The sequence below is a fragment of the Neophocaena asiaeorientalis genome, unplaced genomic scaffold (genome assembly GCF_003031525.2).
Source record: "Neophocaena asiaeorientalis asiaeorientalis breed wild unplaced genomic scaffold, Neophocaena_asiaeorientalis_V1.1 scaffold134, whole genome shotgun sequence".
NCBI lineage: Eukaryota > Metazoa > Chordata > Mammalia > Artiodactyla > Phocoenidae > Neophocaena > Neophocaena asiaeorientalis.
Genome location: NW_020185339.1, coordinates 25110162 through 25125636, shown reverse-complemented (window position 1 = coordinate 25125636; position 15475 = coordinate 25110162). Strand labels below are relative to the sequence as shown.

The 15475-nt window shown below is 39.1% G+C and overlaps 1 protein-coding gene across 9 annotated transcripts in view; it reads right to left on the bottom strand.

The window, feature by feature from the left end:
• The window catches only part of CBX5 (chromobox 5), a 28532-nt gene that overhangs the window by 6695 nt on the left and 6362 nt on the right, over nucleotides 1-15475 (bottom strand). For 2 of the 9 annotated variants that reach the window (XM_024736867.1, XM_024736874.1), the window contains 2 exons: nucleotides 4876-5053; nucleotides 49-235 (listed from right to left, as the gene is read on the bottom strand). In XM_024736867.1, the coding sequence (XP_024592635.1) occupies nucleotides 49-235; nucleotides 4876-5012 (324 nt within the window). In that variant the 5' untranslated portion in view covers nucleotides 5013-5053. Of the gene's footprint in view, nucleotides 1-48; nucleotides 236-4875; nucleotides 5054-6627; nucleotides 6778-6799; nucleotides 6821-6868; nucleotides 6951-15475 lie in introns of those variants that run through there. The other 7 variants (XM_024736870.1, XM_024736872.1, XM_024736871.1 and 4 more) reach the window with 7 other exon arrangements.

Sequence of the window (15475 nt, the reverse complement as noted above, 5' to 3'; positions counted from 1 at the left end):
AAGTGGTTGCCAGGGGGGTGGGGGGTGGGAAGGAGAAATAAAGCTTACCTCTCTCTTTTTTTTGGATTTGATATCATCAGCACTGTTTGAGAAATTGGATTTCCTCTTGTTACCTTCTGACTTCTCCCTGGGTTTGTTATTTTCACCCTCCTTCATCTTCTTATACTTTTTCATAAACTCAGAAATTAGCTCAGGGCAATCCAAGTTTTTCTCGGGTTCCCAAGTATTGTGCTCCCTGGGCAAAAAGAATGGAGAAAAAAGGAAAGAAATGAGGGGGGCGGGGAGGAGAGGGAATCCAATGCCTTTATTTTAAAGACAACAAGTAGGCAAAAAGGAAAGAACCTTGGCTTAAAGGAGATAACAAATTTGATCCTAGGAACCTAACCAACAGAAAAAATATATCCACAAAAAAAACTTGCACACAATTACTTATAGCAGCATTTTAACAGCCAAAGACAGAAAACAATTCAAATGTCTATCAATTGGTGAATAGATAAACAAAATGTGGTATATCCAGACAATGGAATACTATTTAGCAACAAAAAGAAACACAGTATTAATATATGCTAAAACATGGAAGAACCTCAAGAACATGCTAAGTGGGCTTCCCTGGTGGCGCAGTGGTTAGGAATATGCCTGCCAATGCAGGGGACACAGGCTAGAGCCCTGGTCTGGGAAGATCCCACATGCTGTGGAGCAACTAAGCCCGTGCGCCACAACTACTGAGCCCGCACTCTACAGCCCGTGAGTCACAACTACTGAGACTGCGTGCCACAACTACTGAGCCTGCGTGCCACAACTACTGAAGCCTGCACGCCTAGAGCCTGTGCTCCGCAACGAGAAGCCACCGCAATGAGAGGCCTGCGCACCACAAGGAAGAGTAGCCCCCCCTCACCGCAACTAGAGAAAGCCTGCGCATAGCAACGAAGATCCAACGCAGCCAAAAATAAATAAATTTATATATATATATATGTATATATATAAAGAACATGCTAAGTGAAAGAAAACAGATGCAAAAGACTATACATTGTCTGATTCCATTTAAATGAAACCTCTAGGAAAAAGACAAATTTAAAAACAGAAAGCAGAACAGTGGTTCCCTGTAGCTAGGGCTTGCGATTACATACAAATATTTAGGTTCAAGGGAATTCTGGGAGGTTACAGAAATGTTCTAAAACTGGAGCATGCTGATGGTTGCATACTCTGTAAATTTACTAAAAATCACTGAATTTTATACTTTCAATAAATAAATCCTATGGTATATAACTTATACCTCAATAAAGCTGTTAAACACTCAAATATAAGTTCTGCTTTGTAAGTGGCAAAATAATGTGATTTCATACATATAATCATCTATGCAAATGCTGAAGAGAAGACAACCTAATTCTAAATGCACTCCAGTTTATACTGTCTTAAATATGTTACTTGTATTTTGAAGAAATGCCAACAAGTTATTAGAAGATTAAAATAATCAGAAAAGAGGTAGTAAGGGCTTAAATCATTAGAATACAGACGAACTATAAAAAGGAAAAGACTCAAAACTGGAATTTGGAGTGCATTAATTCAACGCTCTGGATTCAACCTATCGTTACTAGGTATACATTTTTCGAAATACATTTTTATATTAATAAGCAAAAACAATCCAAATTAAAAAAAATTGTGTCTAATTAAACTTGGATCAAGGGAGTCCTACTATGAGGAAAACAAATAGTTGGTATTCACAAAGCTGTTCTCTGGATCCCCAGCATAGGTTTTAGAAAAGCAAACCACCAACTACCATCTACAGTTTATGGAACCAAAGCAAGAGATGTCTCTACACGGGAGAAACTAGACCAGGCATCGTCTTCACTCCTAGCCAGCGGCAGAGGTTCTTTTGGTAATATAGTAAGAATTAGCTACACTGAGATGTATCTGTAAATACATCATAGCAGTTTCTATAATCCCTTCATTGACTGAGGAAAATGTTTTTACATTTATGCACCATTCATTTTCGATCCTTCATTGTTTTTGTTTTTTGAATAAGGTATCTTTAAATTGGAATGGTTTGAACACATGCCATAATAACTAGGTAGCAGAATGATGGGAAAAATCTGAGATATTTACTCTAGACTTCAACTTTCCACAAAAACAGCTTAAGAATGAAACAAAATTTATTTCTAAAACAGTCGAGCCAAAACCGGAAAAGCCTCTTCCTCATAGCTCTTCTTTCAGCAAAAAAAAAAAAAAAACCAAAACAATTTCCTCATACAATAACTTTCTCCTAAATCCACAATATATGTAAGTTTACTATCCCAGGAGAAATTAAGGCACGGAAATCAAGAGACATGCCAACACTGTAGCATAATAAGCAAGTAGATGCAGAGGTAGGAGAGAATCTCTGTTGCTAGCAAGGAAAGCCAGTCTTCTAATGAGATTATCCCTTTTCCTACCATATTGGTATTGTTGTTTCTACATCAATCAATTTTCACCCAAAAGATAGCACGGTATTAATTTATAAAGAATCTGGGTTTTAGCGCCAAAGAAATCTGATGCTGGGTCTTTGTTTCAGCACGTACCAGTTCTGTTATCTTTGGCAAACAACTAATTTCCTCATATGTAAACTGAAAATACCTCTAAAGGCTGTTATGAGAATTAAAGAGAACACATGAAGTAGAATATGACCACTGCCTAGTAAACAGTAGGTACTTAGTTGTAGACAATGCTGAAGGGGCACAATCTGTTCCGGTCTTTAATGATAAACTCTGGATATTTCTGACAAAGTAAGGACAAATGTTTAATCTGGGACTTCCTTGGTGGTCCAGTGGTAAAGAATCTGCCTTCCAATGCAGGGACGCGTGTTCGACCCGTGGTGGTCGGGGAACTAAGATCCCACATGCTGCGGGGCAACTAAGCCCGTGTGCCACAACTACTGAGCTCGCACGCCTCAACAAGAGAGCCCACATGCTCTGGAGCCCACGCGCCACAGCTACAGAGAAGCCCACGCACCCCAATGAAAGACCCACATGCCCCAACTAAGACCCGACACAGCCAAAAAAAATAAATACTAAAAAAAAAGGTTTAATCCATCTACCCTAAACCTTTTCTTTTCCTCTTTTATGTATGTAAGGTACCAGTAGCTCAATTATATAGTCTTGAAATTCTTCAAAATGCCCAACCATTTCCAGTGGTGATTCACTGGGCCAAATAAACACCCTCAAAGTCTTTAGGTGTATTTTAATTCCTTTCTCATGGTGCTCTAGGACTCTCCAATTTATAGTTCACATCTCTAGAAGATGTTGTGATGCCACTCCTCTTTAGAAATATGGAGGGAACATTCTGATTGCTGTGCTACCCACATTTAGTGCTGTGTGTGTGCTACAGATGCTAAGCATCGTGCAGTGCATACACTGCCCCACCTAAAACACCAACAATGCTCCAGATGAGAAACTTGATTCATGTAGTAAAATAACCTTAAATATATTCTTAAGGCTCCTGTTCATAACTTTCTCCAAAGGTACTGGCAAAACATTCCATCTTTTATCGTATTTAAGTCTCACGCTTCAAAGTTGTGATGTTCAGTATGGTAACTACTAGCCACATGTGGCTAATGAGCATATGAAATGTGGCTACTATGAACTGAGACGTGCTACAAAATGTAAAATATACATCAGATCTTGAATTCTTAAGCATGAAAATGTAAAATTTTATCAATAACTTTTGTATTAATTAATTTTGAAATAGCATTTTGATGTAGTGTGCTTAATAAAATATATTATTAAAATTAATTCCACTTTTCCTTAATGTAGCCACCATAAAATTTGAAATTACGTATGTGGCTTGCATTACATTTTTATTGGACAGTGCCACTCTGAGGAGCCTAAACCAGTTCCTAAAAGCTCACTGGGGTCACAGAAACCCATTCTTTGTTATCAGGCATCCTGAGAAGAGAATTAGTGAGAAATTGAGGCAAAATGCCTAATGATCACACAGCTTCATGGATTTCACTTTTCAAGCTACCTCGCCTATGCCTGTGTGTCTAGTTCTACTTATTCCAAAGGAAAGAATAACCTACTTTAGCACTTCAACATAAAGTCAGTTACTGCCTAATTCTGAATAGTCAACACTTCAATACCATTCTTAAAGCTCATTGACCTAAAAAGAGGGGTTTTATAATAATAAAAGATAAATTGAGAGATAAAGGGATAGATTATATTAAAATGTTAACTGTAGAAACTAGGTGGTATCTGAGTGTTCACTCAATTTCTTTTGCCTCCGCTGTATGTATATTTGAAATTTTTAAAAATAAATATTGGGGGGAAAATGAGGTCTCAGATTTAAGTCTCTCATTAAGATGAGTGTTTCATCCTAGGACAATCTTGAAGTCCAAGGATCATTATCGAAAGCTATGGGCTATGGGATCAACTACGACTTCTTCTGCTTAAATGTATGTGTTTTAGCTTAGTTACATCCAAAGGAATAGTAACAGCAGCAGTTTATACTTACATTGAGCTTATGTGTCAGGCTCTACACATCTCCCCAGTATCTCTATGATGTGTACTATTCCTAATCCCTATTTTATCGAGGAAGAAAAAAGATTAAGGAACTTCACCAAGGTCACCCAGCTCATATCATAAGTGGTAGGGCAAGAATCTGGACCCAGGCAATCTGGTCCCCAGTCTATGCTCCTAACCAGTTCATTATACTGCCTCTCAAAAGCATTCTCATTACAACATCAGCTCCAAGAAGGGGGAGATTTTGCTTAGTTTACTGCTGTGTCTTCTGACTCTTAGAAAGGAGTGCAGGTGGTGAAAGAAAAAGATGGTGATGGTTCGCAGGGAAATGTCTGTGTCTGCGTCCACCTGCGCAGAGTCCCAAAGCCTGAGAGAAGGCACTTACTCGGAAAAGCCTTTCCACTTCAGTAGATACTCCACTTGCCCCTTAACCACACGCCTGTCTAGCACCTTCTCCACGACATACTCCTCCTCATCCTCTGAAGAAGAACTGTCAGCTGTCCGCTTGGTTTTCTTTCCCATGTCTCACGCTGCTCCACCTGAAGGACTAAGGCCACCGGTTCCTGCAAATGGGAAGGACAAAAATGGTCAGAATCCATGTAAGCAGTTAAAACTCTGTCTCTTCTGGATGGGATGCAGGGGGTATAACACAAAGTTGCCATGTACCTTTTTCTTGCATCTTAAAGCATCCTACAGATGAGGCCTAAGAGTTTAATCAAAAATGGGCAGATCCCCACTTTCCCAATTACCACTTTCTCTTCAGCTAACAAGATCAAAATTATTAGATGGCACAATTATCTAACTCCTCTAATTTCAGATTCCATAAGACAAGTAATGTGTGGGATTTTACTCCTAGCTAATTCTGTAACTGTTTACAAGTCATAAACTCAAAGACAAGTATGGAAAACCTTCAGTTAAAAGAACCGTGATAGAATTAACACATTTCCCTCAAAAGTTAATAAGGTTTTTTATAAAAATGGAAAAAAAAAAAGTAATAAGAAAAGCCACCAAAATCTAACTTTCCTCTGCTCTGAGCATCCTGAACAGTCTCTTAGCAGCACAAAAAAAGTCCTGCTCAGGCATCTTTCGCCACATTTTCAGTGACTCAGTACATTTCCCTTAAACAAACTGAGCTTGTCCCTTCTGAGCATCCATCAGCTCACAAAAGCAAGGCTGACATCTCAAACACATTAAGCCTCCCCTTTCATTTGGGGATGGGAGGGAGGCAGGAAGGAGAAAAAGATTTTTTAGTCCTAAAAATCAAAATTAGTCATTGAGTTGTTCAATAATTCTTAAGGCTCAACTAATCCAACTATTAAGGAGGTACACCTCTCCTCTTAACTGGAGTTGACTTTGGGCCAAAGGAAGAGGAGGAGGAAAAAGAAGTCTGGTCCCAGACTCACATCAACATGAAGCCTCAAAACACAGAGGAACCATTCATAGGCCCAAGGAAAGCTGAAGCAAGGCAACACAAATGGAAATTGAGTTAAGCTCAGAAATATGCACAACCAGGGGTACTCAACAGAGAATCTAGTTTTTTAAATTCCCACAATCATTTTTAAGAATTCTTCCTTAACCATGTTAAATGGTGCCTAGAGTCTGGATTACAGAGTAGCAGGAATTGTTTTCTTAGCTGAACTCTATTTTTATTTTGCTGTAACCTTTAAAGCTTTTTTTCAGCGCTAAAAATATTTCCATCCTGATCAGAAGACCACCCCAGGAATAGGGAAGGTCGCTACTGATCTCGGAATTTTGTTTGAGTAGCATAAAAAGTTGCATTTATCAATTTACTTCAAATTAGCAAATTTTAGGGAATTATTCCCAGAATACATAGTTGGAAACCATACCTCCAGAACTTACTAGCAATAGGTCTGCCCACCCAAAAAACTGTTTGTACCCATTACTGCCTCGTAATAAAACTATGTCTTCATTAACATACTTTATTTGGAAGAGGGGGTGGGAGGATGGGGTAATGTAGGTGAGGGGTTTCAAAATAATTTTTCCATGAATTCAGGGGAAAGTCCTAAGCTTCAAGAAAAAAAATCTGATTTATTTAAAATAAAAGCAGCCTCCAACCTCACCAGAGACAGGAAATGTCATATTCCAAGGAGAGTAACCCACCCCCGCCCCCACTCACCTTGGAATTTCCGGGAGCTGAGCAGCTTAGGTCAGAGCGCCAGGGTTAAAACCAGCCCCGGGTTAGATGCATGCAGTGAAGCATTGTGGCTATGGCCTCCCCTGCCTCACAAGGAAAAACAAGGATTTACATATGTGCTCTTCAGTTTGAGGGAGAAAAGAGGAAAATCTACCTTTACACCTTCATGCAGAAGAGGAGCCCCAGAGGCAGCAGATGAATGGGGGTTCCCTCCTTTACCTACCGGATCGCCCCAGTTCTTTCTTTCCCTCTGGGTTAACAGAAGGGGCCTCCCCTCCCAGGTCTGGGGCTTGGCGGGCTGGCAGCTCCCCCGCCCCCACCCAGCTGCCTAGGCGCCACTGCGCAGCTGTCCCAGTCCGTTGCCATGGCAACTGGCAGCCTTACTAGACTAAGGGAGGGGCGGGGGGAGAGGCAAACGGAAAAGTTAAAAGGCTTAACTTTTCTTTTCAGTGAAGACTGGGTGGAGAAGTTGGAAGGTACCTCCCTTGGCCTCAAGGCTAAGGCATTCAGAGCTCTAGGGAATTGGCGCTTGGATTTTAAACCCAAAACTTGTGCTTATTCCTCTAAGAGCACTGGGAATTAATCAATAGCATTTTAAGATCTAACAGGATTATAGCTCAACTGGGGGGGGGGCGGGAGGCGGGGAAAGGCTAGCTCCTTCTTCAAGATCAGTACAAACTACCCACCCCCTAATCCAGCCCACCAGAAGCACTTTAGACAAGGCCTTTTCTACCATCTGTCACTGAACAGTTAGTTAAGATTGCTGGGGTGGGGGTGGGGTGCAGGGACTAACCGGAGAGGGGGAAGGGAAGGATTTCAAAGATGCTATACAACTTTCCCTTTGGGGGGAATCACTGAATACAGAAACAGAATGTAGCGACTTGAAGCACTACCAAAGAACCTTTCAGCTGAAATTATAGATAGAAAAAAATTTAATTCTTAAGTAGTTTTAAAAAAGAGAAGGGAGGGGGCAGTCCAGTCACAACCATTACTATTAAAACCACTTCTCATTAGTTGTTCCTGTAATGTTATAAAACAAATTTTCAAATAATTACCCACCTGGAACATTAATTATACAGTATAGTAATTTAAAACTTTGTATATTAAGAATTCCTAATACTTGAAAAAAGGAAGACTGAAATAAAGAAAAGAGAATTAAGACTCACAGTCCCATGAATTCCTTTCTCCTGGCCCTAAGAACATTTTAGAGAGCTCCAAAACTCTGCTCTCTGCTTTACAGATATGGGTCTTTTAGAGATAGAGGCTGCTGCCATAGGAGATTAAGAAAAAGGGACAATCAAAAGCAAAGAACCCGACTGAGGAAAAAAAAAGAATGGTGATTCTTTTACAGTTTAAGGGCTAGATCCTGGGCCAGATAAAGCATCAAGACTGGTTATTATTTTGGTTATCAAACAGAAAAAACTGTAGGGTATGAGGGCAAAGTGGACAGTTTTCAACTACGAGGATTTCTTCAACCTTGAATAGACCCATCAGGAAATCTGAGTAAAAACTGCCTTTCTCGATTCTTCCTAACTTTTTTAAACTTTTTGTAGTTAAGGGATATGAAAACAATGCCAAAGGAATTAGATCAGGGTTGTGATTCTGTGATTAACTTGCCATGTGTGATCTTGAGTAAATAAATTTTAGCTCTAACCCCAGAATCACTAAAGTGGGCCAAATAAATCCCCACTGCCTACCACCTAGGGAAAGAGTGAGTTTATGTTGAAACCAAAGGGCTGTTAAGTCTCCCAACGAGAAGCTTTTGTAAAAATATTACAGGGCCTAATACAACAGCAGCAGGAAATATGTGACCTTCCAAATTCCTAAGCCATTAAACCATATCCCATGCAGTAACTCCTGCAGTTCAACATGTTAGAGAGCAAGAAAGGAGGAACTGTGTCTTTGTTAACCAGGTGCTGGTAAACTAATAAACCTTCAGAGAAAAGGCAGGTAACCCTTTCTCTCAAGGGCAAAATTCTTACTCCTTAAAATTCAGGAAAGCATTGGAGATGGCAGAATGAAAAGACTTAACAGCAATTCTGTAAAGGGATAAAGGACAGGAAAGAAGGACAGCAATGCTAACATTTTAGCGAAACCTTTCAGGCGAAACAAGGGAATTCAAGGAGAAAAGGGACAAAAACATTCAGGTGTCCATCCTTCTCCTTAAAACATCAGGAAATAAAGAGCCAGATCAATTCCCTCCTTCCCACTCTTTTAAGAACTGCCTAAAAGGCACATGGCTAAGATCCCTTTCTCTTTGGGAAATGGGTTTTGTAACAGCTGACAAATCAAATTGGGCCTTATGCCAGGAGTCAGAGTCCAACCATAATATTCTGTAAAGAATGGCATGCAATTGTCTTGTAAATCTCCTGGACAGTCACAGACCAGAAGCTGGCAAGGATGACGACATAGTTCTGATGGAATGTGTCTTATCTTAACCTTGAAGTTACAGATCTGCTCAGGAGCAGCAGTAAATGAGAAATGCACTCAGACACTGGAGGGGACGTAATTCTCTTTTAGACAGTGCGACCCAGTGTATTAGGGTCAAATGAAACACAGAGTCAGACGGACAATTTAAGGGCTAGAGCCTGTACCAGATAAAGCATCAAGACTGGTGGTTCACACTGAGCTTGGACAGAGGGAGCATTCCAGTGTGAGAAATGAGACATGGCTGGCAGGATGATGGCTTGATTAAGGTAGAATCCCGATACCATGACAGAGAAATAGAGGCTAAGCCTCTGAGCACAACCTTATTATCCTTATGGAAATCTCCATGGGAAGGGGTGAGCTTCTCAAGTTTCTAGAGTCTTTCAGACATAACAGCTCTCAGCCTTTTCTTGAACATACACAGGAACTCTCTGGTAAAGACATCACCAACCACAGAATCCAGCAATTTAATGGCCCATCGGATCACGAGAAAGAGCAGGCCCACCAACTCTTCATATCAACGATACAAGGCAAATTCACCTTACAGGCCTCTGAGTGCTGGGGGAAAAACACCTAAACCAGGGATCTGGTGAAAATTCAGCCTTGGACAAACATCAAAGAGCTTTGCGGCCAGGTGCAGTCAGAACCCACATTCCAAGTCGATGACAGGAAACTTCTTTAACACATGAATCTTCCAGAAAAAAGTGGGGGGGGGGGAAGAGGTGAGGAGGTGAAGCAGAAAGAGAGGGACAAACGGGTAAAAGAAAAAAAAAAAAAGGTAAAAACTGCCAGTGCCCAGAAATTACAGAGAAGGCATTACTGAGAGCCGGAGCAATTCAGAAGAACAAGGGATGTAATGATTAGCTGTTTGCATCAACCAATCAATCCTGGAAACAGAGAACCACCCACGTGAGATCCCTGGTATCTGTCTACTCTGTCTAGTTCAGGCTCTGGTCTAGTCCCTCCAGTCACTACTTTTCAATGTCAACTGTCCTGGTGGCTTTTCTTAGATCTCGGTGTAGCACACTGTATTTTCATCACGACTTACGAGCAAAAGCATATATATGTATTATATATATTCTAAGTTTTTCTCTAAGTTTTCTTTGTATTGTTTAAAAAGTAATGAAACCGACGGCTCAGCTGCCTCACTGAACTACCTACTAAACTGACATTAGTGAAACCAAATGTCAAAATGCATAATCAATGAGCTCTTTATTTTAGAGTTTCAATATAAATTTTATAAGCCCACTAAAAAGGCAAAATCTTCTATAAAGAAAGTCATTCTAAAGAGTAGGAAAGGGCGAGGGCATATGCAAAGGTCCCTATCACATGTATTAATATGCCACTGATGGGTGACTTCAGTTGGTCTAGGCTTGAGAAACTCCCATTTCTCCCCTAAGGCCCTTGGGGAAAGCTGGTGGCTTATGCGAAGATTAAACTGTCAGCTACAACATTGTCTTCAAGGCATCCTCTTTATAGCTTTATTGCAGCAAATAAAACAGATGAAAAGCAACCAAATTTACAGAACCATTTTAATCTGGTTTGTGTTCTTTGCTCTTTATAGATCTAGAAGTACCAATGGTTTTAGGTTTGTAACACATACAGCATAAAACTAAAATACCCTCTATAAAGATGTTTTCTTCCACTAGATTTATGATTTCCAAAGTATAAGCCATGTGACATTTTAACAAAAACACAGCATAGGGATGGCACATTACAGCTGTCCCGGCTGTCTCAGGTTTTGTTAAATGGGCTGCTAACTATCACTCAACCTCCACCAAAAGCCTATGAGCACCCAACTCAAGAGAAGTTAAAAGCTTTCTAAATGTCTATTTAAGAGACTGGATTAGGAAAGAGTTGAGGAGGAAGATTAACTGTGGTCGTTAACACCCCTGTCATTAACAAGCCACATACAGAGAACACAAACTTTATTAATAGAGAGGAGTGTGGAAAGAGCAAATGGTTCTCCCTTGGCTAGCACAAGCTCCAGTTCATGATCCTTCAAAAATCAGGCCAAGGCACTGCTTCAACCAGTCACAGAATTATTCTGGGGGCAAAGTATCCTGTTTGTTGATTATCTAAGCCTCCCGCTCCAGCGAGCAAGGGAGTAAAGAGACTTTTGTTCTTTTAGATTAAAACATCTACATTATAAATGGAGATAAAGGGTGCCTTATAAATTCCATTTGACTGTACTGTCCTCCAAGCTCTGAATGCCATTAAAAAATATAAACGAACGTGTACTATAACAATTCTCAGAACTGCTCAAAGCGTTAAGTCTGGTGCATTGGTGTATTTACCACTAACACACAAATTCTTGATAACTCATTACCAGATCACAATTCCACAGAATAATAATTTTACATGAGATTTGTCTTTTTCCTTTACTCAAATCTACCGAATTTCTTCTCCCAAGTGTCCATCTTCTCTAAATTTAGTTAGGGCACACCTAAACCCATCGCTGGGCAAGAGGTTAGATAGTCAATTGTTCCAAGATTCATGAGAAAGTAGAATTTGTATCACTATGGGCAAATGTCTTCCAGATGGTGCTTCCAACAACTCTATCCTTGGAATGTACTGAATTCATCTCAAAGCACCACAGTCTCTAGTGAGTGTTAATCTCACACCCACTCCTCTCTATTAATTAAATGTGATGAAGCATGAACTAGTAGATCTTGTCACCTTTCATGAAGAACCTAGCAATTTCATCATAAATCTTAAGAAAAATGAGTAAGAGCAACGTTTGAGTAGATTACCACGAATCTTAGATTTTTACATACCACTTTGGCAATTCATGTTCACAAAATATGGAAGGGTTAAAAGAGAACTGAAGTATCCACCACCAAATAAAATTATGGTCATAGAGCAGTTTCTAAACAGCCATAAAATTAAGACTCACACTTATCTAGCTTATACAGATTTTGGCCATCAGCAGTTTAAGGGTTACAAGGGCCCCTTCAGGTCATTTCAACAAAACCTCTATTTGAAGGAAGAGCTTCTACTATGGCAAACAATTTACATTCTAACGTAGTCTTAGTTTTGCAAAGACATTCAAGAGTCATAAAAATTAATTTGCATAACCAAACTCTCTAACTGTTGAGATGGTATTAGACTTTAAATCAATATGCTAAAACCTGATTAATACATCCTGACAAAAAAAGTAGTTTTTATATAATTAGAATAAGAAAGATATCTCAGACTGTACAACTTCAGGAGTAAAGAGAGCATTCCTTCAACATATGGCATAGTTTTGTGCTCTGCCATTACCTTGGTGTATTAGCAACATGAATTATATTGAAGTCACAGCCTACAATTTAGATAAATAAAATCAAGCCAGTATTGAACTTTCTCCCATCCCATACAACGGTATCCTTGGCAGCTCCTTGGCCATCTATTATGATCCTGACCAGTTTCTCTCTGTGGCAATTTAAAAGCTGTAAAAAAAATACATAATGGGTGGTGACAGGAGAAACAAACCTACACCAGAAATTATTGAACCTTGTACGTCTCTGCAAGCGTCTCTATTGACATTTAAGTGTGAGTTACTATGCCACAATATCATAAAAGTGTGCTCTACACTTCAGATATCTTGATAGTTAAATGCAAAGAAAGGCCATCAGATAAACAGCTAAAGGGATGGCCAATCTCAGACCACCCAGCTCTTCCACTGAGCACTGTGACACACTGCTTATGCCAAATAAGATGTTTCTCTCTTTCTGTCTAGCTTCCAACCATCATCCCAATTCAGATCCTATGCCAAAAGGATGATGCAGTAATACTGATCCTTGCTCTAAAATTGGTTATGGGACATTTATTGAGGGCCAAGTAGGTGTCAAGCATTGTATAAGCAGTGAGTCTAGCCCAGTCTTCAACTTAAGGACTAAGGATTTTAAGATTCTCCTTAGTTAAGTCAGCACTGGTTAGCACCATCCCCAAAGGTTATTACAAAAAAGCTACTAAAGGGGTAACTAGTTAACAGTGGCAATATCAGGACTAGGAATAAGGAGATGTGGGTCCTATCCCAACTAGATCACTGAAAAGTTGAACTGGACAGTTCACTTAACTTTAAGGGTGTTAGCTATTTGCCCTACTTATCTCATAGGTCTGCTGTGGGGGTAAAAAAAACCAAACACTTTTAAAAATATAAAGCAGGGGCTTCCCTGGTGGTGCAGTCGTTAAGAATCTGCCTGCCAATGCAGGGGACACAGGTTCGAGCCCTGCTCCGGGAAGATCCAACATGCCGCAGAGCAACTAAGCCCATGCACCATAACTACTAAGCCGGCGCTCTAGAGCCTGTGAGCCACAACTACTGAATCCCGTGCACCCTAGAACTCATGCTCTGCAGCAAGAGAAGCCACTGCAATGAGAAGCCCGTGCACCGCAACGAAGAGTAGTCCCCGCTCGCCACAACTAGAGAGAAAAGCCCGCGCGCAGCAACAAAGACCCAACACAGCCATACATAAATAAATTTATTTATTAAAAAAAATATATATATATATAAAGCAGGGAAGTTAATAGTAGATGAAGTTAAAAATAATGAACATGTAGTTAAAAATAATGAACACGTTGGTGTTTCCTCCTCTTCTATTTTCTGGAACAGTTTGTGTAGAATTTGATATTATTTCTTCCGTAGAAGTTGGGAAAATTCAACTGTGAAGTCATCTAGACCTGGAGTTTTCTTTGTGGGGAGGGTGTTAACTACAAATTCCATTATCCTTGATACACATACGGCTAGTGAGGTTCTGAATTTTTTCTGAAGTGAGCTTTGGTCGTTTGTCTTTCAAGGAAGCCATTTATTTTACCTTAGACATTGAATGTATTGGCATAGTTGTTCATAATACTCCCTTATTACCCTTCCACTGTCTGTAGGATCAGTAGTGATAGCCCTTCTCTTATTCCTGATATTAGTAATTTGTGACGTTTTCCCAGATCAGACTTGCTCGTTAATTTTATTTATCATCTCAAAAAACCAACTTTCAGTTTCATTGATTTTTCTCTACTGGTTTTTCTTATACTTCATCAACTACTTACTGCTTTTACCTTCACTACTTCCTTTCTTCTGCTTACTTTGGGTTTAATTTGCTTCTTCTTTTTTTAATTCAATAAATTTGACACGTAACACTGTAAGTTTAAGGTGTACAGTGTGTTACTTTGATACATTTGTGTATTGTAATATGGTGGACAATGTAGTGATATTTATGTTACATAATTGCAGTACAACATTATTGTCCATATTCACTATACCATGCATTAGGTCTTTAGGGTTATTTACTACTTGTTACAAGTTTGTACCCTTAAACACCATCACTCTTATCCCTTCTTTTTCTAGGTTCTTAAGATAGAAACAGACTCTAGATCTTTCTGCCTTTTTAATTAAAGCATTTAATACTATAAATTTTCATCTAAGCACCGCCTTGGCTATATCCACAAATTTTGACGTTATCATTTTTTTTTGATGTTATCATTTTTATTCAGTTCAAAATATTTTCTGTGTGTGATCTCTTCTTTGATCCATGGGTTACTTAGAAGTGTGTTTAGTTCAAATACCTGGGGATCTTCCAGATGTCTTTCAGTTACTGATTTCTAATTTAATTCCATTATGGCCAGAAAACATACTTGTATGATCAAATCCTTTTAATTTTGAGATTTGTTTTATGACAGAAGATGGTCTGTCTTGGTAAATGTTCCCGTGCACTTGAAAAAAAATGTGTATTCTGCTACTGTTGGATGGAATATCCTATGAATGTCAATTACATCAGACTGGTTAATAGTGTTGTTCAAGTCTATTCTGTACTGACTTTCTGTCTACTTGTTCTGTTAATTACTGAAAAGGGGTATTGAAATCTTCAATATAATTGCAGATATCTACTATTTCAGTTCTATTGTTTTTTTTAATTAAAAGAGGGTGTTAAAAAAAAAAAAAAAAAAAGAGGGTGTTGAAGTCTCCAGCATAATTGCAGATGTCTATTATTTAGTTCTATTGTTTTTTTCTTTCTTGTACTTTGACACTTATTATTAGTTGTGTAGAATTATTGTGTCTTTTTTTTTTTTTTATTGTGTCCTCTTGATGAGTTGATCCTTTTATCATCTAACCTAGTGTTAGCTATTTGCCCTACCTACCTCATGTCTATTATGGAAAAAGAACAAGAAAATGAGAATATACAGGAAACAGAAGGTAAAATGTTGGATGTTAAAAATAACTTTAATGAATTTGCTGAACTATCTGTAAGTTTCACCTATGCTTGTCTCTAACTACACATATGAGGTTTGCCTATGTTTCATCAGATTCCTAGATATAATTTATTGTTGTGAAATACTGAACAAATTAGCAGTATATTACCCTCCACAACTCCCTGTGAGGTAGTAAGTGAGTCTTACTGATTTAGGGATGAGAAACAAGGCACAA